This window comes from Staurois parvus, unplaced genomic scaffold (genome assembly GCF_062004578.1).
Source record: "Staurois parvus isolate SC_StPar_1 unplaced genomic scaffold, SC_StPar_1.0 ptg000657l, whole genome shotgun sequence".
Lineage (NCBI taxonomy): Eukaryota > Metazoa > Chordata > Amphibia > Anura > Ranidae > Staurois > Staurois parvus.
The window spans coordinates 1,640,245-1,665,134 of NW_028318453.1; the positions used below are offsets into that span (position 1 = coordinate 1,640,245).

Here is a 24,890-nt window from a genome sequence, read left to right on the forward strand (position 1 = left end):
ATTTTATTTTCTAGGGTCTCTGCTTTCAGAAAAATATATACTGTTAGGGGGTTTTATGTAATCTTCAGGCCCAAAATTATTTTATAAACTTGTGCAAAAAAATACAAAAACGGCTCTGGCAGCGAAAGGGATTAAAAAAAACCCCACACGACAAGCCCGACACTCCCCTTTCCTGAGGATCAGCCAATCGGTGCTCATTACACTGCAAGATCTCTCCCCTCCCTGCTAGTCCCCGGGTGCTGTGCTGGAGACAGGTAAGGAGGAGAGGAAGAGATAAACAGCGTACTGTTAAAAATATTAAATGTTTAAGTCGCCATAAAGCCCCTTTTTGTTTTTAAAAGCCCCAGACATTACTAAAATCACCTCCGATTTAAATACGAGCTTGGTTCAAATGTAATTTTTTTTTTTTCTTAATCAGGACAAGTAGGTTGTCATGAAGGCCCTGATTTAGTCCCTGGACAAGTAGTTTTTTTCAAAAATGTCTGCACTCCCGATTGCTAACGTGGTATTAAAAACAAATAAGCCATATTGAAGCTTTCCAACAAAGCCATTTTACATTTCCTTTAAAAGGCCAAGCTGTCCAGCAAAAAGGGTAGTTAGTGGGTTATGACAAACCATTTAACATTGATAGGCATTCTTACAAATGATTAGCTTGCATGCAGGTGCCAAAAATGTTACCCATGAATGTCCCTTTTGGTGTTAATGTCTGATGACTTTAGTGTTAACATGCGGTTGTGTATCTGCTGTTTGACCTGTGATGCTTCCTATAGTTGGGAATATTTAAGTCAGAAGAGGTTGGTCCTGGAGAGAAAGTTTGTTAGTAGTTACGGTAGTTGGTCATGGGAGTGAGAAGGACGACATTAAAAAGATGAAGTGTTTCACCCAAGTGGACTGGACTGTATAGTCAAGCCATATACTGTACCATTGGTAAGAGCAACACAGCAAGGTTGGCATAATATATGAAAAAGGAAGAGCGCAATGTTTGTTAAATTATAACATTGCTTACGTAGACTAATGTGAAGATTAAAAAGGAACTTTCACTCAATACCTTTATTCAAGTAAAGAGTTTTGAATTAAAAACAATGACTGGTCTGACTTACTGTGAGCAAAGAATGAAAGTAAGCCTCTGCGGTGAATGGGAAATGGGAATGAAGTGAAAACCTTCATGTTAACCTCAGGGTGATAGAAAAGGAAGAGAAGAAAAGAAAAAAAAAAAAAAAGAAGCAGCCAGCATGGGAGAAGTGGCAGTGGTGGCCACAGACAGAGGTTCTGTAGGAGGGATGGATTGGTGGCTGCATGGTCTACCCTTCTAAGTAGAAGGGTCCTCGCATTACGTCCTGCTGCATAATTGAATCCTTCTAGGGGCAGGGCCTGAACCACCACCTGAATGTGCGATGCCTTGCAAAGTATACAGTAGCTTCCCTCCATGCCTTCAGGATGAAAAGCAGTGTGTAAAAGAGCTGATGAAGGAAAATTAGTGTTCTACGCCATTTCCCCTAAAAATAATTCTATAATAAGGACAGGTGTCAATGGCGAGTGATAAAAAAAAAAACTATATCTTTCTGGAGAGGGGCCCAGTGTAGTAGTTTGTCCTCCAGCCATTAGGGGCGCCAACTCACATATTAAAACAATTCTATCATGCTAACACAAACTAAGAAATTTGAACTGACACTTAATGTTAGCTGGAGTTCAGCTTTAAATTTGGTCTAAATCTGCTAGTTCACCCAACACTACCTTATCCCCAGACTGACAATGCTCCTGTCTAAGCGTGTCTCTGATGCTCCTACATCTAGAGAGGAGACACCCCGAGACAAAAAAAAAAAAAAAAACACAACAACAACCAAACAAACAGGAAGATGGGCAGCACAGTGGCTAAAAGGTTAGCAGTTCCGCCTAGCAGTACTAGGGTCATTGGTTCAAATCCCAGCCATAGCACCACATGCCTGCAGTTTGAATGTTCTCCCTGAGCCTGCGTGTGTTTCCTCTGTGTGCTTCGATTTCCTCCCACACTCCAAAGACATGCTGGTAGGTTAATTGGATCCTGTCTAAATTGGCGCTAGTATGTGTATGTATGAATGTGAGTTAGGGATCTTCGATTGTATGCCCCTCGAGAGTTAGGGATGGATGTGAATGTAATATAAATATAGAGATATATATAGATATATATATATATATATATATATATATATATATATATATATATATATATACTGTATATATATATATCTCTATCTATCGCTATCTATCTATCTATCTATCTATCTATCTATCTATCTCAAAGTGCTGCATAAATTGATGGCACTATATAAAAGTACTGAAATACGTTACTTCAACTAAAAACAGAAAAACTTTAGAAGCCCAGTTGCCAGTAGTCCATTCCAAGTTAAAATCACTTCAAGTATAGAAAATTCTACAATATTTCCCCTCAAGTACAAAATTGTCCCCTGCTTTTACTAAAAATAATGCAAAATAAGATGTTATTCGAAGGGCCCCATTATAAAGGGCCACAGCTCAGTGTCAAAAACTGCAGGATCTCTCTGGAAATGCCTTGAGCTTTACCTTAGATTAATAAAAATCAGAACACAAAGTGCAGGTGACATCAAGTGTTTCTACATAACGCTGCAAAAGGAAACTCAGGGATAGGAAAGAAATTAATTTCCACATGACTCCTTTGAGGTCATGTCACAGGTTTTCTGCTCCTTCCAAAACACGCTTTCCTGTTTTCTATTCATTAGAATACGGGACTCTGAAGCAAGCAAAGGACGTTTTATTGCATACAGAATTTCTTTATAAATGTGATGGGACAGATCAGTGGTACAGCTGCAGTTAGGCAATGATATACTTTAAATGAGCCCCACTGTTCTTATCAAAGTAGAACTCGTCCCTGTCCAACAAAACCCCTTGAAAAGGGGCTGAGTGGCTGCAAAACTGGGATACAGGCTTTCATAGGATGGTGCTGAAATCCATGACTGGACAGTTTGTCTACCCCAGATTTCTCTGTGCAGTGGTGGTTTCCCCATCAGCACCTGCTGGAGAACCATAATGGAGAAGCCAGAACACTAAAATGACCTAATCAATTTCTGTTTCTAGTAATGAAGAATCCATAACAAAGAAGACAAATGGAATGTGCTGCCCATTAAAAAAAAAAAAAAAAAAAAGGGACAATTGATACACACCATTACAAATCAGAAACAAACTAAAAAACTCCTAGGCAACAGATGTTTATTTATAGGCAACGTGGCTGCCATAACTAAAATGCCACTAAAGGGGACTCTTTAAAATGAAGAGGGGATACGGTCATCCGACAGACACCACAATGCACCCACATTTTACATGTAAATTTATAAAATACAGGCTGTGGTATGGAGCCTGCAGGGCCCACAAGAGTTCTCTGCATGTTTTGGAGGACACTCTAATAGGTGGAGAGGATGGTCACATGCCTGTGAGGTCATCTGGGATCTTCCAAATCTAGCACCCCCCCCCCATTCACAAAAATGAATTAGGCTTTTTAAAAAACAGCAGAATGGCTCCTGCAAGATCAATGTGGCCCCAAGTTTAAGAAACACTATTCTGCCTTTGGGCAAATTCACGTTTTAGCTGAGAGAAGACAAAAAAAAATTGAAAAGGACATTCCAAATCAATACCATATAGAAAGTACAAGCACTGACCTCTTCTTCGCTGCTCCCTTCTGTTAGGTGTATATAAATGATATCCACACCAAGCTGGAAAAAAAAAAAAAAAAACATTGAAGTTATTATCTTTGGAACTTTTTTTCTATATTTTTGAACATAAATGTATCCATCAGTAGATATTACCAGCATGACCCACAAGGTGTATACATTACTAAACTTCCTTTGCAGGCTTGGTTTAATTTATTACATTAATGGCCAATCATGCTGTATATAGGTTATTTTTTATTTATGTATTTTTTCTTTTAAAAAAGCTGAACTGCAGGCAGATATAAAATACAAATAAATATGTATTGAATGAATACAGAGCTGAGGGTGTATTTTTTTTCCTCTTTTTAATACAAGTGCAACTACATTCAAACTGGTACCAGATTTTCAATCCCTTTTCAGCAAAGCTCACAATGTGGGAAGTTGTTGAGGAGAAAACACAAAAAGGTGCCAACTAGTGGCAACAGGAGCATGCTGAAAGTAGGAGAGAGGAGGACAGAGATGAACTTGTCAGACTGCGGCTTCTCCTTTCACTGTCCAGTCACAGAGCTGGAAGGAAATCTGCAAAGCCCTCTAATCAGGTAGAAGGGTCATTTCATTATTTCACTGCCTCCAGACTGCCAAGCTGCAAGTTTACATGGCTAATGGCCATGTTGGTACATACTGCCGCAGTTGCGGTATGGTAAAGTTTACATAGCAGGTCGTGCTTTGTAGGCAGAACCTTTTCAAATGAATGGGGCCGCACTGCAACTCAATGTAATGCGATGTGGTGCGCTTTCAACAGACATCCAGGAGGCGACATATTGCTTCCAAGCCACCTGTCAATTCTTCGGAGGGGCAGTAAACAAGGCCCAAGTATTAAAAGAATCCAAATTGATCAAGTTTGGTACAACCAGCCTGTCTTTTTTTAACACACTGTGATTACTGCCGGCAGCTATAGCAGTAATCACTGCATTCTGCAGGCTGGGAAGGCTCCCCCACTAGCAGAACACTGTAGTGCTGCAGGAGACATCCCCCCATCAACACAGGCAGTGGACACCCATGGTGGAAGGAAAAAAAAAAAAAAAAATCAAATCATCTATGGGCTGCTTTACTGAACTGCAGCAGAAAAATAAACTCAGATATGGACAGGAAAAAAATACAAATACTTTGGTAGGTAAAAAACAGTTCCTTTATATGCTTGTTAAAGGACTGACTGAAATATACTGAAAAAGTATTACTAAACCTACAACAGTAAAATCAGTCTGTATATGCAGTAAAGCATGCTTTTTATACTCACTGTGGAACCTAAGAGGTTAACCCTCCACATTGTGGAAAGGATGTTTGATCCGGTCTTATCTGATCCTCCCCTTCTTCTACTGTCCCCAGTCCATCTAATAGAACAGAGCCTTGGGGGCAAGCTGCATATGCTCAGTTTGGTGTGTATTGCCAGAGAGTTGTTTTTTGTTCTTGGAAGGGTTCATGTGATCATCACAGGGCCAATTTGCATAACCCTTAACCCTCTGTCTGGGCAGTGCTGCTTCATAGGACAATCAGGAGAGAATGAAAACTCCTCCTACAAGCTTTAACCAATGCTCTGCTGTACACTGATATAAGTCACATTACTGCTCTAACTGCTGATGAGAAAAGGTATTTAGCAGTTAATATTTACTGAAATAATTGCATTTCCATGTCTGGTGTACTGTGGGAGACCAGATCTAGTGAATGCAGGGTCCTGAGTTTAGTACCACTTGAAGTCACTCACTTCAAGGTAGAGTCTTAGCACATTCCTTAGTGCATTTTATTGAAATATAAGGCAGAAAAGCAGCATTATTTGAATGTCTGATGTACATTGCAAACTGGGACAGCAATGTGTGTGCTAAACATGCGTGAACCTTTTAGCAGATCAGTAAGGATACAGTGATTGCTAGGTGGGTGTGTATCAGTGCTTCACACTGCAAATTTACCAATTAAACTTCATAGTGATTTCTCCTTGCTTCTATATGTTTGCAGTTAATAAATCAATCCCAATTTACAAAACACTATTTACATCTAGTACACTTTACAAATAAACAGAACAGCATAAATATACAACTTTTAAACCCACATAATCACTAAATTTAAAGCATTAAACCTTACCTCTTGTGCATAATTTTTTGTTGCTTGCAAAGTTTGATCTTCCCCGTTTCCCTTAAAATTAGACAAAGCAGAAGTTAATAACTATAAACGCCGGTCTAAATCCACTAAATATATTCTAGGTGTCTCAAAAAAAAAAAAAAAAAAAAAAAAAAAAAAAAACACAAGTTCTAAAAGTTCTCCTTACTTCCAGACCCAGTGACACTTTCCTTATTCTATCCAAATTTAAAAAAAAAAAAAAAAAAGCATTGAGAGGTTGGGCTTTAATTAAAACTGAACATCAGAAGATGGGTCAGAAATAGACCAATTAGTGCTGGTACATGACTCTTGCTTTTACATATATACAGTCTACTTTTACTCTTTTTTTAAATTAGATTTTTCACATCCTAGGTCGTGCCTACTTACCTGAATTACAGCCAGTACTGGCTTAAATGCAGCATTTTGTTTTTGCAGGTTATAGAATGTATTCTTTGAGTTCTGAATTATGTTCCTGAAAAAAAAAAAAAAAAATGTGTTAAGCATTTTTCATAGAACTATGCTCATTCTACTTATCTTACAATGGATTCTAAGTTAGCAATTTAAAGTCCACCTCTAGGCAACTAAAAAAACCATCCCTTGCAGTGGGGGATGTTCCCACACTGCAAGAATTAAATTTCTCTATTTGTCTAAGGGAAAGGAGAAACGGTTTTCCTTACCTGATCCTCTGCTCCTCCCAGGATCATTTTTATGTTGCCTGGAGTTGGGGCTTTAACAATGGCCAATTGGCTTTTACGTACAGGAAGCAAAACCTATACGCTCCGTACTTCAGTTTCTTACCCAACTTAAGTTTATTTTTTTTACCCAGGTATGGCACCAGCCTACCCCTCTTCATTTTGTAACCAATTTAGCTGAGGACCACTGCTTGTGATGCAAAAGAACTATTCCCATGTGCCAAACAAATCCATTGTATTCTTTGCCATCTTTCACACACAAGATGTCTGTTAAAAAGCAACACTAAGAGGTTTCAGCCTGTATTCACACCTATTAAGCGCTTATGTAGGCACTTAAAAAAAAAAAAAAAAAAACACACGTGTTTTTATCACATTTTGCATGTTTGTGCACATATACAGACATGGCCAAAAATATTCGCACCCCTACATTTGTTAGATAATGCACCACTTCGCCCAGAAAATTGTTGCAATTACAAATGTTTAGGCATTCTCCTGTTCTTTTTTTTGTATTTATACTAATACAAACAAAAGGAATAGAGAAACAAAAACCCAAGATCGGGCACATGCCAAACCCCAAAAATGGACTGGACAAAAATTGGCACCCCCTTAAATATTTAACTAGCACATCCCTCTGAAAAAATAACAAATCAAATCACTTCCTGTAAGCATCAATGAGTTTTACATCTCTACTCCTAGATGGGAGAAGAATATGAGAGCAAAGGAGAACAATTTTTCAGGTGCAAAAAACACACAAAAATGCTTGCATTGCACGTTTACAGGGCCTCCTATTAAAATCTATGGGGTCAAAAACATTCAACACAGCTCCAATAAAAGCTCATGTACCTTTTCAAACGATGTACAGCTTAGGAGCAAAAATGTGCATTGGAGGCTCATAGTGATGGCAATCCGAAAGCTACACAATAGAAGCCTCAGAAAACAATTTGAGTGAACTCAACTTAGCATAGCTGCAGTGTTTGCCGAGCATTAGCATCTAATGGGCAGCTTCAACTTGTTGGCAGGAAGGAGCGCACACGTAGAGGACCTAAAACCACCACAAACCAAAAAACGCCATTTTATTCATTTTACTATCCAAATACAAAATTTTAGTTTGTTGAGAAACAACTTTGAAATACAACCCCTAGCATTTACTTCCTTGAATCCATCTGCCCTTAGCTCAGATATGCAGGCAGGGGGGTGTGCTTAGCTGAAAAAAGACCCTCCTCCCCTCAAAAAGACTCCCGAGCTGTAGGACATCATTTGCCTAGGCCTGGAATCCAGAACTTAAGAAATGTAACCAAAAAAAAAGGGGTAAATCTGATATAGTTTGCCATCTATTTACCAATACCAGCAGCATAAAGATTAAATATAGTCAATGTTGATTGAGAGAGTGCAGTTCCATTTAAAAATTAAAAGTATTCAGAGTATTCAGAGTGCCTGTGTAAACCAGCCAATCTGTTGCATCCCAAGACAAAGAAAAAAAAACAAAAAACAAACAAACATAAAAGCTGCTGGGATGTATGACATTTTGGCCTAGGCCAGAAACCAGGAACACACACACACGGATGATAACCTGGATGATAACCTGTTTTCTACCTCAAAGCTGGCTTTGTCTGTCTGCCAAAATGTTTGAAGCAATCAATAAAGCTACTAGGAAGGCAGCACTTTGCATAGAAAGCAGGCTGTATCAAAAGGCAAAATCGCCTACTGTATTATCGAATGCCTTTATTAAAAATACAAACAAAATGCCAATTTCATACTCAAAAGATGAGACAGGATAAGAGTAGTGTATCGAAAGAAACTCAGGTCCCATGGTAGCAGAGAGTCACCTGGTCTAATGCACCACTCGGTTGGCAGGCTCAGGTTGACAACCAGCCAACAGAGTGGTACATTGGACAAGGTGACACTACCAGAGGACGAGTTTTGCACAATATACTTTTATCCCATCTCCTTTGCGAGTATGAAATTGGCATTTGTGTGTACTTTAATAAAAAAAAAAATAAAAAAAAAAAGTGTTTGGTAATGAACAAGACATTTGTGCTCTCCTGTTTGCTCTCTTTATAGTTGCTTGTTAAGATTCATTGGCATAGCATTCTGGCTGAAGATCTGAGTACTCCACACCAGGGGCGGACTGACAACTCATGGGGCCCCCGGGCAATAGGGGATCATGGGGCCCGTGTCCTTGCCCAAACTCAAAAAAGCCTATGAAAGGTACCAGGGGCATCTCATGGGGCCCCCTACTGACCCCGGGCCCTCGGGCAGTGCCAGAGTTTCCAAATGGTCAGTCCGCCTCCTGCTCCACACTTTTTATATATAGTTGGAACCATGTAGATCTGGATATCTCAACTAGGGATACTCCAGGTTACCAATGGTTCCTTGAGCATTTCTGCCTCTTAGATAAAGTTCCCACTAACACCTCTGAACATTTTAGCCATCTGTAAGGGGGAATTCTTCCCAATGACCACAGGAGTAAGGAGCATTCTTCCCAATGATCCCCACACTAATGGATCATGAGTTGTAGATATAGTCATTTTTTGCAGGGTTTCCAGAGACTGGAAAGTTATTTCAAGGGTTCATCTGTGTTGAAAAGGTTGAGAAAAGCTAATATAGATGTATAAATCCTTTGTTTGCTGGGGTTTTTTGTTTAGTAAAAGCAATACATGTGGCAGCCACAATGCCTTGTCAAGGCCCATCTACACATTTTTATGAAGTGAGGTCCCCAACTCTAACTTAACCTCATCTTGGAGTAAACATATTGCAATGGACAAATGGAGGACAGAGATGCCTGGCAGTAGTGGGGTTTATTTACTAAAGCTGGAAAGTGCAAAACAAGGCTCACATCTGCATAGAAACCAATTGACTTCTAAACCTCAGCTTGTTCAGTTAAGCTTTGGCAATAAAACCTGAAAGCTAATTTGTTTCTATGCAGTGAGCCTGATTTTGCACTCTCCAGCTTTAGTAAATAAATTCTAGTATGTCTCCAGCGTTTCTCCATGCATGCAAGTGGCATGCAGAGATAAGTGTTCACGTAAGATTGCCACTGACAAGAGTTTTTGCCTTGAAGTCAATGGGAGGCAGTCATGGAGAGACAGAAATCACACCCGTACTAAAATCGTACAGAAACCGGAATGACATTGAGATTTCAGTACACATGTGTGAAGGATGCAATTTCTAGACGCCATGGTGACCTGGCACCTAGGATTTGCCAAGCCTTGCCCTAACAAACACACAGAAAATCGAAAGGGTGGAAAAAAAAAAAAAAAAAAAAAAAAACCCACACACCACATTCGGATAGTCTGATAATCTATTCATTAGTACTCAGCTGATCACAACAGTTCATGCAAAAATATCTGCAGGGACAAGCAGAAAAATGCTTCTCGTAACATAACAGAATAAATTATTTTTGTGCAATTAGTATAGTATTAGTAAGTTACAAAGGCCGGGCATGCTCAGAAAATGAAAAAATTCATTAAAATACAGCACTTCCAAAGTATTCTGTCTTAAGCTGGTCGTACATTATACAATTTTCTTGTTCAATTTCCTTTAGATTTAGGACGATCATTTGTCCAATATTCTAATATTTAATTGTGTGTTCTAGGTTTAAAGTGTTACTAAACCCACAACAGTAAAATCAGTCTGTATATGCAGTAAAGCATGCTTGTTTACTCACTGTGGAACCTAAGGAGTTAATCCTCCGCATTGTGTAAAAAAGGCCGTTTGATCCAGTCTTCTCTGATCCTCCCCTTCTACTGTCCCCAATCCATCTGCTTGAAGCCAAGCTGCACATGCTCAGCTTGTTTATTGCTAGTTTTTTGGGGGTTTTTTTCTTTGGAGAGTGCATGTGATCGGCACAAGGCCAAATCAGCACTATCCAGATATAGGGCCAGGGGTTATACAGCCTCATAGGGCAGTCAGAGGAGAATGAACACTCCTCCTACAAGCTTCAACGATAGCGCTGCTGGACACTGACAGAAGTCACCAGACTGCTCTAACTGCTGATGAGAAAAGGTATTTAGCAGTTTATATTTACTAAAATAATTGCATTTCCATGTTCTGTGTACTGTGGGCCACCAGATATAGTGAATGCAGGGTCATTGGTTTAGTAACACTTTAAATAAGACCTTGTCACAGATGCAAACACTATACTTTGATTTATGAATAGTATAGTGCTTTATTTGTAAATATTATTGGCCCCTCTACATATACTGTAGAGGCCACTGAGGCCAGAGTTGTGCTGTCAGGAAAAAATAAATAAAATATAACCACTAATCGGCAATATAATACTTACAGAATGTACATACACATACAAAACATTCTATAGGTGGGCATTAAAAAAAAAAAAAAAAAAAAAAAAAAAAAAAGGAATTACCCAGACTCAGAGACTGAAAAATCATAAGAGGCCTGAGATCTATCCTCAATCACTGGTCATTAAAGCCCATGTCCATGGTACCTTTCGCTTTAAATAGTTTGAGCTATGCTTACCCAGCTGAAAAGTTTCAAACTTATTCTGCTACTGTCAGCACTGCATCAGGAAAGAAGTATAACTAATGCAGGCCATAGATGGGTCGAAAATCGGCCGATTTTTCGGCCGAAAATAAAATCGGCCGATTTTCGGATCGTTAGTGGGCGATTTGGTCGGCCGTTTTTCGGTAAAGTTGGAAAAAAATCGGCCGATTTTGCCGATCGGCCGATTTTCGCGGCAATTAGTGGGCGAATCGGCCGATTTTTTACCGATAAAAAAACTGCGCATGAGCAGTGACCTGCAAGAGGAAGACAAAAAGAAGAAAAAGAAGAAGAGGAAGAGGATGAAGAAGAGGATGAAGAAGAGGAAGAGGATGAGGATGAAGAAGAAGAGGATGAGGATGAAGAAGAAGAAGAAGAAGAGGATGAGGATGAAGAAGAAGAAGAAGAGGATGAGGATGAAGAAGAAGAGGATGAAGAAGAAGAAGAAGAAGAGGATGAAGAAGAAGAAGAAGAAGAGGATGAAGAAGAAGAAGAAGAGGATGAGGATGATGATGATGATGATGATGATGAAGAGGATGAGGATGAAGAAGAGGATGAGGATGAACAAGAGGATGAGGATGAAGAAGAAGAAGAAGAAGAGGAGGAGGATGATGAAGAAGAAGAAGAGGATGATGAAGAAGAAGAAGAAGAAGAAGAGGATGAGAATGAGGAAGAAGAAAATGAGGATGAGGATGAAGAAGAAGAAGAAGAAGAGGATGAGGATGAAGAAGAAGAGGATGAGGATGAAGAAGAAGAAGAAGAGGATGATGAAGAAGAAGAAGAGGATGATGATGATGAAGAAGAAGAGGATGAGGATGAAGAAGAGGATGAGGATGAAAAAGAAGAGGATGAGGATGAAGAAGAAGAAGATGAGGATGAAGAAGAGGATGAGGATGAAGAAGAAGAGGATGAGGATGAAGAAGAAGAAGAAGAAGAAGAAGAGGATGAGGATGAAGAAGAAGAAGAAGAAGAAGTAGGATGAAAATAAGAATAATTCCAGTCCAGCAAAAAGTGTCTCTGCAGAGAGCTCCGCTATTTCTGACAGTTCTCTGACAGTTCCTTGACATTTACAGCGGTTGAAACATTGTATCTATTTGTTTCCGAATAAAAACATCTGTATCCTAAATGGAAATAAATAGATACAATGTTTCAACCGCTGTAAATGTCAAGGAACTGTCAGAAATAGCAGAGCTCTCTTCAGGGACACTTTTTGCTGGCTGTAGAAGGGATGAAAATCGGCCGATTTTTTTTTACCATTGATGGCAACGTCGGCCGCTTGAACGACCGAATTTTCGTTTTTTAAAAGAAAAATCTGCCGTTTTTCTCCCCATCTATGGCCTGCATAAGCTCACTGAAGGAATCAACATACTCCATTTACGCATTGCTTTTTAATTTCCACACGGTTTCAATTACATTATCCCTTTCTGTATGTCGATGATAACATTTAATTTTAATAAAGAAAAAAAAAACCCACACATCTCTAAGTACCTACTTTCCCAATCCATATACCACTGTCACAGGACCAAGCTCTTCCCCAACCTGTCCAGGGAATTATAAGCAGGAGGAGCTTTGATTCCTCTGCTGCCAGTCACATGTTCAAAATAAAACAGCCTTAGGGATGCAGAGTAAAAATTATTAATAATATCAAACTGTTTTAAAGCAGGAGTTCCACTCAAAAGTGGAAGCTCCGCCTATTTTCCCCTTCCCCCCCTTCATTACCATATTTGTACCTTTGTACCTTTTGGGAGGGGAAGAGTACCTGGTTTCAACAGGTACCCACTCCCACTTCTGGCTCAGTTTGTCACAGCGAAGTGAGGCGGAAGTTCGGCCCCTCCTTCCTCCCGCAGACTCCTGGGAACTTTCAGAGGTCCCAAGAGACTTCCGGACCAATCAGGAGGCGCGGCTCGCACATGTGCAGTGGGTACCAGGCTGTGAAGTCACAAGCGGCTACAGCCTGGTGCCCACAGGAGAGATGCTGGTGCCATGGAGGACAGAAGTGACTGCGTGGGTGAGTACATTGCTGGACCCTGGGACAGGTAAGTGTGTGTTTATTAAAAGTCAGCAGCTACAGTTTTTGTAGCTGCTGACTTTTAATAAACACAAAAACAGCTGGAACAACTTTAAAAATTATACAAATATATATTTGAAATTAAATCTATTATTTTTTTGCCAATAGCACGGTGTCTGAGGATTTCTGCCAATCACAGCCTATGACTTAGAATAACAGGGAGGCGAAGCTGCCATCAATCAAGATGTGATAACCTGCCTCCATTGTATTCAACTGGTTAGTGGGCATTGAGTAGGAGAGAGGGAGTGTGCTGTCATTTAGCACTGTGTATACACCCCCATGTGTGACTAAAGCAGTGTTTCGCAACCTTTTGCCAGTCTGCGAGCCCTTCAAAAGTGTTTTCAGTCTTGAGGCACCCCAGTCTAAGGCTTGGTTCATGTTACTGCATGTCGCGGAATGCATGAAAAATAGTGCTTGTTCCTGACATGCAGACAGATGTTCTGCTCTCCTGGGGTGCCATTGGCAATGCGGAGTGTTTTAGGTGCATCACAATTTAAAAAAAAATTAAAAATTCCATTTCTGTGGGGTAGGGCAGCCTAATGAATGGGCTGCTCTATACACAGCATGTAGATACACGTGTACTAAGGGCAGTAAAACCATGCGGTTGAGCAGTTTTTACTCACCCCCAACTTTAGCTGCAGGGGCAGTATCTGAGGGTGTACTCATGCTGTGGCCGCAGCTGGAAGCATACCCCAAGGTGAATGGGCCTGCACTACAACCACCCCACAACTGTGTACATTGCAAAAGGTTGTGGTGTTGCTGCATTTACGGGGTCAAACCAGGTGATGAGGAGTCAACATATTGTCTCTTCACTGCCTGTCAAATGTCTCTGAAAAGAAATCTGAGCATGGATTGCTATTCTTAGGGTTGGCAGTTCTTGCTGCTGTTACGAACAGGCCCTAAAAAAAAGCACTTCTGAATAGGGACACACACACACACTATGAATATCTACCCTGTGTCCTGTTCTGTAGGATTAGGATCAAAGTTTTGGCTTTAGTTCTATTTTAAAAAGAAGGTTATTTTTTGCTCACTAGAGCACTGGGCTGTGGAGGGGGTGAGAGGGAGGGCTCAGGCTCTGAGTGGATCACCAAGAGGCTGAGCCAGGTGCCAGTCCAGGGTTCTGGGTGGATATAGACTTCAATCAGGATCTATCCCCAATCTGGACAGCTGAGTGATGTCAGCAAACAGCGGACTTTAGCCCGCTGTAAGCTGAAAATGGGTCACAGGAGTGCAGAACTAGCAGCACTCCTGTGATCCACAGAAGTACAGCCAAAAGAACTTTATCTGTACTTTTCTAAAGCAAGACCATGTGTAGTGTTGTGTAAACCAACCTTACCCCTATTACACATGGCAGAGTAAGTCAACAGCAAGCCACTGAAACGGTTGCCAACCTCCTGCAGCATTTTTTACTGACGATCTGAAAAATGACATTAAAACCGAAGACAGTCAATATTTAAAAGGCATAAAACACAATATGGAAACACTGACAATACCCATAAGAAGTCATTCAACGACTTGTTTCCACTTACAGATGTCAACACAGCATGGACAAATTGTCAGCCCCTGATATTTACATACAGTAAATATCTGATCACCGATTTTTATAAACTGTCTGTACATTTACTGACGGTTGGCAACCCTGCTCTGTGTAGATCAGTGGTCTCCAAACTATGGCCCGGTGGCCAGATGTGGCCCTTTACTTGCCCTTATCCGGCCCTTGGGGCACATTTTCCCCCACTGATACAAGACACTATTCCTTCTGACACCTACAAGCTGGCATAATTCCTGCTACTAACAGTCACTATTCCTCTTATTGACACCAACAATGGGGCACCATTGCGCTTATTCACAACACCGGGGCACTATTCCTCCCACTGACACCAACAGCGGGGCACTATTCCTCCCACTGACACCAACAGCGGGGCACTATTCCTCCCACTGACACCAACAGCGGGGCACTATTCCTCCCACTGACACCAACAGCGGGGCACTATTCCTCCCACTGACACCAACAGCGGGGCACTATTCCTCCCACCGACACCAACAGCGGGGCACTATTCCTCCCACCGACACCAACAGCGGGGCACTATTCCTCCCACCGACACCAACAGCGGGGCACTATTCCTCCCACCGACACCAACAGCGGGGCACTATTCTACCCATGGACACCAACGATGGGGCGTGATTTCTCCAACTTACACCAAGAATCGAGCACTATTCCTCCCCCAATGCCAAAGATGCATGGTTTACTCCCAGTGAAGGACAAGGTCTACTCCCAAAAGGTCACAGTCTGGCCCCCCTAAAGTCTAGAAAGTTTGGAGACCCCTGGTGTAGATTAATAACCTAGAATAAACTTTTATAAGTTTTACATTCATATGCCAGTTATAGATTTACTATAAAGCTTTACACTTTAACCTCTTTCCAGCAGAGACACGTTCAGACATTTACTGAATATTGACTTCCGAGCAGACTATTGCATCACATGGGTCCTGTATAGAAAACACTAGTGGGATATCCTGCGTCTCCAGCAGGGGAAGCAGCAACCATATTAGAGGAGGCCGATGTCACTACACAAAGCTGTCTGTGGAACCTTCTACTTTTAACTAATAGGCTGGATTATAAAAAACTGCTGCAAATGAGTAATCATTCTACAGGCAATAACCAGTTCTCGGACATAGCCAGAAAAATTACACATAACCAAACCTTGTAGTACAGTATATCAGACCAGTAAATTCTTTAGTTTTACCATTAACTGGGGTTTTTTTTTTTTAATATATTTTCCAAAGAGCTACAACAATTTCATAGAAAAGCTTCACATCATAAGCACTCTTTGAAATAACAAAATACTTCTCTTAACTGAGACATACGGGGTTAATGGTTACGGTGCCCCTCCTAGCCTGTCTGTACAGTGTCAGAATATTCTGGACAAATAGATAGCTTGCCTGTTTGCCTCTAGTGTTCGGAGCTTCCACAGGTGTAGCAGAGTGACTGCCAAGCAGAAGTTATGAATGTGTTGCTCACTGGCCACAGATACAGAGAGATACGCAATAGAACAACACAGTCTGATGGTGCATGCTGAGCATGCAGATCGCTGGGCATAGATACAGAGGAATACATGACCACACCCATACAATGGGTCCTGTGCAGGGGTGGACTGACCACTCATAGGGCCCCCGGGCAATAGGAAATCATGGGGCCCCTGTGACCTCACCCACACTCAAACCACCCCCAAAAAAAAGCAAATGAAAAAGGTACCAGGGGCATCTCATGGGGCCCCCTACTGACCGCGGACTCTCGGGCAATGCCCGAGTGCCTAAATGGTCAGTCAGCCCCTGGTCCTGTGATCATGGAGATCACTGGTCAGACATACAAAAGAATACACGACAGCACTAAACACAATGGGTCCTGTGATCATGGAGATCACAGTTCAAAGATACAGAAGGATACATGGCAGCTACAATACAATGTGTACTGTGATCATGCAGATCACAGATACAGAGGGATACACAACAACACCAATACAATTGCCCTGTAATCATGTAGATCACTGGTCAGACATATAGAAAGATACATGACAGCAACAATATAATGTGTACTATGATCATGGAGATCACGGGTCAGAGATGCACAAGGATACATGACAGCACCAATGCAATGGGTCATGCGATCATGTAGATCACTAGTCCGACATACAGAAGGATACAGGACAGCACCAATACAATGGGTCATGTGATCACGGATCAGAGATATTGAAGGATACATGACAGCACCAATACAATGGGTTGTGCTATCATGTAGATCACTAGTCCGACATACAGAAGAATATATGACAACACCAATACAATGGGTCATGCGATCACGGATCAGAGATATTGAAGGATACATGACAGCACCAATACAATGGGTCATGTGATCACGGATCAGAGATATTGAAGGATACATGACAGCACCAATACAATGGGTTGTGCCATCATGTAGATCACTGGTCCGACATACAGAAGGATACAGGACAGCACCAATACAATGCGTCATGCAATCATGGAGATCACAGATACAGCGGAATACGTGGCAGCAACCATACAATGGGTCCTGTGATCATGCAGATCACAGATACAGAGGGATACACAACAGCACCAATACAATGGATCCTGCAATCATGTAGATCACTGGTCAGACATACAGAAGGATACAAAACAGCAACCATACAATGTGTACTGTGATCATTGAGATCACTGGTCAGAGATACAGAAGGATACATGACAGCAACCATACAATGTGTACTGTGATCATGCAGATCACTGATACAGAGGGATACACAACAGCACCGATACAATGGGGCGGCTTACGAAAGGCAAGCAGACTATACACTTTGAAAGTACAGTTGCATTAATTCTCCCCAAAGCCTAGCGAATGTGGTATAGTTCTGCTGATCGCCATCATCCAATCAAGATGCAAAAATACTGTTTTAGGCTAGGATCACACCTATGCAGTTTGGAATTTGATCAGTTTCTGCAGTGAGATTTGATGCGTTCTTATGGGGGTTTTTGGCCAACTTTTTGCTGGGTAGATTAAAAACGCAAAAAAAAAAAAACCATGCACTGCATGTATTTCTGCAGCACCTCCATTGAAATCTATTGAACCAAAACGCAACATTTTGCATTTAAAAAAAGGTCCCTGGCCCTTTTCAAAAATCGCACTGGGTGAAAACGCAGAAATGTGTACGTGTCCCATAGGAAATAATGTTAAATGGACTGTAGTGAATTTCTATGAAATGAAAAACGCTCAGGTGTGAATCTAGCCTTATTATTTTCCACACACCTGATTGGTGAAACTTCACGTTATAAAGAAATATGAGTGCAACTGTACTTTCAAAGTGCGCAGTCTATTTACCTTTAGTAAATCAACCCCTATGTGTGTTATGATCATAGGGATCACAATGGATCACTGGTCACAGGCACAGAGGGATACACAACACCACCAATACAATGTATACTGTGATCATGGGAAATACTGGTCATTGATGCAGAGACAAATAACAGCAAGGATACCAGCACAAGATCTGGGAGGGGGGTGCTGAGGTGGACTGTGCTCCCCCACCTTTGAGTTGTGCCCCCTCTAGGACCAGTAATGTCAGTATAAGACAGTGAAGGGAGCAGGGGGAATTGTGCAGCCTCAGCAAAGCAGAGGTCGTCGTGCTGCTCACAGTTCACACAGCTGCTGAATTTTAAAGAAGCCTTTAACATGAATTATTGAATTAATGCATGTGTTAGACCCATTGAACATACATTCAGGTTGCAGCAAGCAATTGCTCCTCACATGCCGAGATTATTTTTTCTTTACCAAGCTAAAATGAGAAATGATCCCTACGGTCAGTCACTTTCTTTAAAACACGCTGTAAACGCCAAAGGCACATTTACAGCGATTTCAATAGAAGTGAATGGAGTTGGTTGTAAAGTGCCAACACCTGCTGAACTCGACAGGCAGCATTATTTTTGCCTTCCGACACAAGGCAAAGCTGACACTGCCATGTGTCCATCTACTCCGTTTAAAAAGTTGTTGCTGGCATTGATTGGGGACCAAATCTCGTCTTTGAGGCCTGTGCAAATGAGGCCCAACAGTCTGACAGCAGCAATATAATGGGGTTGATTTACAAAAGGCAAAGACTGTGCACTTTGCAAGTGCAGTTGCTCCAGAGCTTAATAAGGTGTACGTTTATTAACCTATTCGTGCCGGTGCCTCCCAGCCCTTTAAGGAGTTTCAGAAGCCAGGGGCGGGGTTTTAGAGTCATGTGACCGCCGTGATTCACCATCACATAAATCGGAAAAGGTCCCAATCTCCCCTTTCGATCGGGATCTTTCTGGGAGTCACAGCCATATGTGCTGGGAGCGCACACTCTCAGAACATATGTATTTTTTAATTGCACGCAACTATGCAGCCGCTTGGCGTCAAGGCCCAGACGCCAAGAGGCCGCATATTTGCGTGTGATCGGCGTCAAGGGGTTAAGCAGAGATAATGTATCTAACTTCAGTTCAGGGAAAAATGGTCTCCTCTGTCCCCATGTATGGAAATCGGAGAACATTTGTTCTCAGAAGGGGCAGAGAAATTTCTCTGGGTACAGCTGGGATCTGTGTAGAATGTATGTGTCTTGTGAAATAATTGTGTGATTACAGATCACCCGAGTTTAACCACTTGCCGCTTGTCTTATGGTCAAGTGAGGGCCGGGCAAACATCTCCTCCCTCCGGGAGGGCTACCTATGTCATCCTTCCTGGATCGCGCTTTGCGCGTGCCCGTAGGACCGTGCTGTGGCGAGTTCTGTCACCGGCCGTGTACCTCAGACACGGCCGATGACAGATCTGTGTACTGGCCCCATTGCCAGTACCATGTGACCTGCTGTGACGGAGATGGCCAGTGAGATCTTCAGATCTCACCTTCATAAACTGGCCATCCCTGTAAGGGTCCTGTCACACGGGCGTACATGGTTTTAATTTCCTGCAGGTAGAAAAAAAAAGAAAAAAAAAAAACACACACACACACACAACACACCACACATGCATTTATTATTTTTGTCCAAAAGAGCCTGAACAGTATTGCACCAGTGATCAGTAGATCACTGATGCCATGCAGGTCTCCTGCAGACCTGTCAGAATATCTGCTTGCTGTACAGGATGTACAGTCAGATATTCTTACAAGAAGCTTCGATGAACTACCACGACGCTCCACAAAGCCATGGTAGTTCATTGAAAACTACAAGCCCACAGCTGCTAAGGCTGTCGGGACTTGCAGTTCATTCAGAAACGAAAATAGGATAGTCCCAACACATTCCTGTGTCAACGGATGGCTGTATGTGTAAATGGGTGCTGTAGTGACCATCAGCTGGAACTGAGCTAAATCCGTGTGTGAAGAAATCCGTGTGTGTCACCAGCACACCAAGGATCTCCATGAAGGGTCCAAAGCTTTAATCCGCAATCACATAGTTACAGCATAAGCAACGTTTCGGAGTCATGCAGGACTCCATCAGGCGTGCGACCATCGGCGGCTATGGAAACAGGTTATATGTTTCACCCTAAAAACAGGCGTAACAAGTAACATGTTCCCAAAGGTTAACTTATCACTTCATTTTGCTTGCACATACAGGCGGACCTTGGTTTGCGAACTTAATGCGTTCTCCGGGACATTTTGTATTGAGAAAAATTTGTAAACTGAAAACGCAGTTTCCCATAGGAATGCATTGAAAACCAATTAATCCATTCCGGAGGTCAGAAAAAAATAAAGAAAAACGCTTTATAAAGCGCACTTTACAAAAGGCATAAATACTGTACAGGGACATGATTAAAAATTTCCAGAATGGCTCCAAAACGCAAAGCAAAAACCACTGCAACCCCTTCACGCCGTGTGCTACCCACAGACTCCAGCATGCACGGGGGTCGGTGCTATAAACCTCCCAGGAGCAATTCATCTTGAGGAAACTCGCTTTGCATTGCAAAAAAAAATTATAAATGCATTGAAAACCAATGAATCCATTCCGGAGGTCAGAAAAAAAAAAAAAAAAAAAGTCTTCTGTTCAAAACGCTGTATAAAGTGCACTTTAAAGGCACAGGGCCGGAGCTATAAACTTCCCAGGCGCAATGCATCCTGGGGAAACTTGCTTCATATTGCGAAAAAAAAAACCAAACATAAACCAAGGCATTTCCAATGGATTTTCATTCGTAAACCGAAAATTACGTTAACCAAGGCCTTCGTAAACCGAGGTACGCCTGTAATTGGATAAAAATGGAAGTCAGCAGCACTTCTGCTCCTTTACTAAACTGGTAAATGCATTTGCAGAGCGCAACTGCACTTTGGAAAGTGAAATTAAAGTAAATCAACTCCATACTGTACACATGCCGATCACTGGCCACACATACAGAGCAATACATCTCAGCACTGGTCATACTGTAGATACATGACAGAACTGAAACAATGTGTACTGTGATCATAGAAATCATTGCTCTTAGATACAGAGAGATACATAATGGCACAACAGTCTGACAGCACCAATACAATGTCACTGCCAGATCTGCAATACTGTACAAGTAAAGAAACCATCACTGTAATAATCATCACTGGAACCGCAATAAGCACTGATCTCAGAAATAATTGAAATAGACATTAGATGGGAACAACAATACATGACAAGAGGGAGGCAGACATTGGAGCCAGGAATGTGTCTGGGGACAGTGCCATGACAAATACAGCCTAGGACACTAACCCTATTCCCAATGAACAAAGTCTGGGGCACAGCCAAGGTAAGCTGTGATCTGGCTCACACCCCAGTCATTGTGCCAGTTACAAAGACTTATGTCATAGGCATCCATCCAAATCCTCAACTACCTATTCCTTCCATTCATCAGGACAGTTCATAGAGATGTAGAAGTGGGATATCTACCTAGTTTAGAGGACTTCTCCACAGCTAGACAGTCATGTGACACTGATCTATAAAACAGTGATCACTAGGTCTATAGACATCAATTTAAAACAGTGATCTGTATCAGGACACTGATATATGGGCAGCACAGTGTCTAACTGGTTAGCACTTCCGCCTGGCAGTACTAGGGTCATTGGTTCGAATCCCAACCATGGCACCACCTGCCTGGAGTTTGCATGTTCTCCCCGTGCCTGCATTGGTTTCCTCTGGGTAATCCAGTTTCCTCGCACACTCCAGAGACATGCTGGTAGGTTAGAGCTCTTGTCTAAATTGGCCCTAGTATGTGTTTGTATAAATGTGAGTTAGGGACTGCATTATCTGCTTAAGAATAGAGCTATGTTTTTCATACTTTTAGCTAATAGGCAAAAAGCCTAAAAACAGAAAATGTGCAAGTGCTTTGTTTTAAGACAACAGTACTTTACCACATCACCCTAAACCATTTATGAAATACCTTCTAGAAATGTTTTTGTTCAGCTGGATTGGATGATGAGCATTGTAGAACCACCATAAAAACCAGATATATGGGCAGCACAGTGTCTAAATGGTTAGCACTTCTGCCTAGCACTACTAGGATCACCGGTTCAAATGCCAACCACAGCATCACCTGCCTGCAGTTTGACTTTTCTCCCTGTGCCTGCATGCGTTTCCTCTGTGTACTCCGGTTTCCTCCAACACTTCAAAGACATGCTTGGTAGGTTAATTGGCTCCTGTCTAAATTGGCCCTAGTATGTGTGTATGAATGTAAGTTAGGGACTTTAGACTGTACGCCCCTTGGAGGGATAGAGACTGATGTGAATGTATAATATATATGTAAAGAGCTGCCTAAATTGAAGGCGCTATAAGAACCTGAAATAATCATTTACAAAGAAGAAAAAAAAAAAAAAAAAAAAAAACACCACGTACTCCAGATACGTTTTTGCTTGCAGTTCACACCACACTATGTTCCAGTGCAGTTTGTGATGTTCCAGACCAGTTCCATGCAAAAAAAAAATGCAGCAGGTTCTACTTTTTTTTTCTGCACCGGAAACTGACTGGGACTGACTGCACTGATATGAACTAGGACTATTGGAGTACATGGAAAACACTGCATGCATTTTTTATGCAGAAAAAAAAAATGCACTGGACTGCATCTGGTGTGAACATATAACTAAAAAGGATAGCGTGGAAAAGCATAACACCTGTTAGGGGGCACTGTGGACATATAGCTCTCTATCAAACTTCAAGGTCAACTTGTCAAAGTCATCTGCCCTTAACATCTCTGCGAACGAGACTACTATCTGGGGCCTTAAACCATCATTTCACTTCAGATGAGCTTCAGAAGCCATTCGGTACCTGGGCATGAACATCACCCCTGATCCCTTTAGATTGTACAGGGGCAACTTCTTAAAATTAAGGAAGACCTCTTACACTGGCATTCGTTAACTGACTTGGTTTGGGCGATGCACCGCTCTTAAGATGACGTTACTCCCAAGAGTTCTCTACCTTCTGCAAGCCCTTCCAATACGTCTCCCCTTAATGTTTTTTCCACAGACTCAGTTCCCTCTTGAGGAACTTTGTCTCATTGCATGGGAAGCCCCATCTAGCTCTACATCACCTAACCCTGCCCAAGATGTCTGGGGGCACTGGCCTTTTGGATATTCGGGCCTACTATAAGGCAACTCATCCTACCAAATTGGTGGACTGGCACTGTCATGGGGGCAGGGGAGCAAGCACTGGGTTGACATGGAAATGGAGAACTCAGGGGGTACGGCCATGAGTTGGCCCTGGATTTCTTCTCCATTACCCAAGGAACTCTGTGCACACCCTACCCAAGGTAGCACTCTACAGGTTTAAAATTTTCCTCGGAGGGGCTGCGCTCATTTCCATGGACTTCTCAACTCGCTTACCCTCCCTTGGACTTTTCAGGAGGACTTCAGTTGCACTTCGTTCTCCGCCGATGCTCTCTCACTCCAGACACCTCCAGACCCCTTACAAGTTTTGAATCCATATGTCATGGAGGAACCAGTACGCCATTCCCTTTCAAAAATAGATGCATCCCTGATCCACCCAGGAGCCAACTATATCACACCTCTTCTGGCCAAATGGGAAGTAGACCTACAACTCACGACACAGGAAAGGGAGAAAATTATCTATTTCCCCCACAAATCCTCTATTGCCTCCAGAGTTCTGGAAACCAGTTACAAAATACTCCCCAGGTGGTAGAAGGTCCCCACCATACTCCACCGCATTTCCCCTCAGATATCTGGCTCCTGCTGTGGGGTGGGTGAGGGATCCATGGTCCACATGTTCTGGCAATGCCTACCAAATCAGCCCTTCTGGCAGGCAGTGCTCTGTATCATTAAGCAACTCACTGCTGTTGACCAAACAGATGACCCTGTGGCCTGCCTGTTGCACCTGACAGGGAGATCTACTAAAAAAATACAAGCACTCCCTCACCGTACAACTACTGAATGCTGCTAAAGCATGCATTCCTCTCCATTGGAGAGATGACAACCCATCAACAAAAGCTCTAGGTTTACAAAGTCAATGAACTCAAGGGCATGGAAGACCTTACAGCCACATTGCTCAAGTGTTTACTGAAGCTTGGAGAGCTTGGCACTATTTCATGAACATACTGAAGCTTGGAGACCTTGGCACTATTTCATGAACATAGATGCCTACCTCAGTGAGATACAGTGCATCTAGAAAGTATACAGAGACATACTTGATGAAAACCTGTTCCAGAGCACTCTGGAGCTTAGACTGGGGTGATGGTTCATCTTTTAACAGGACAACGACCCTAAGCACACAGCCCACATAACAAAGGAGTAGCTATGGGCCAACTCTGAATATCCTGGAGTGGCCTAGCCAGAGCACAGACTTGAACATCTCTGGAGAGATCTGCAAATGGCTGTGCACCAACACTCCCCATCCAACCTGATGGAGCTTGAAAAGGTACTGCAAATAAGAATGGGAGAAATTGCCCCAAAACAGATGTGTCAAGCTTGTAGCATCATACTCAAAATGACTTGAGGCTGTAATTGGTGCTAAAGGTGCTTCAACAAAGTATTAAGCAAAGGCTGTGAATACTTATACACGTGTTTTTTTCTGTTTGTTTTATTTGTAATAAATTGCAAAGATTTTAAAACGAAAATCTTTCACATTGTCATTATGGGGCATTGTTTCTAGAATTTTGAGGGAAAAAAATTAAGCTAATCACATAACAAAATGTGGCAAAAGTTAAGCACTGTGAATACTTTCTGGATGCGCTGTAGCTACAACCCAGTGACTCCGCTCCCATGCCTCCCAGCATATTTCCCAGGAGAGGGACACCCCCTTGCTCTCTCTCTTCTTGGGGAGCTCTAGCCAGTTTTCT

General features: G+C 42.0%; 1 protein-coding gene across 1 annotated transcript in view; it reads right to left on the minus strand.

Moving 5' to 3' along the window:
• The window catches only part of MTHFD1L (methylenetetrahydrofolate dehydrogenase (NADP+ dependent) 1 like), a 351,175-nt gene that overhangs the window by 321,244 nt on the left and 5,041 nt on the right, over positions 1-24,890 (minus strand). Inside the window, exons 2-4 of the mRNA XM_089694250.1 lie at positions 6,198-6,282; positions 5,796-5,846; positions 3,669-3,722 (exon numbers count right to left, since the gene is read on the minus strand). Of these exons, the coding sequence (XP_089550376.1) occupies positions 3,669-3,722; positions 5,796-5,846; positions 6,198-6,282 (190 nt within the window). The remainder of the gene's footprint in view (positions 1-3,668; positions 3,723-5,795; positions 5,847-6,197; positions 6,283-24,890) is intronic.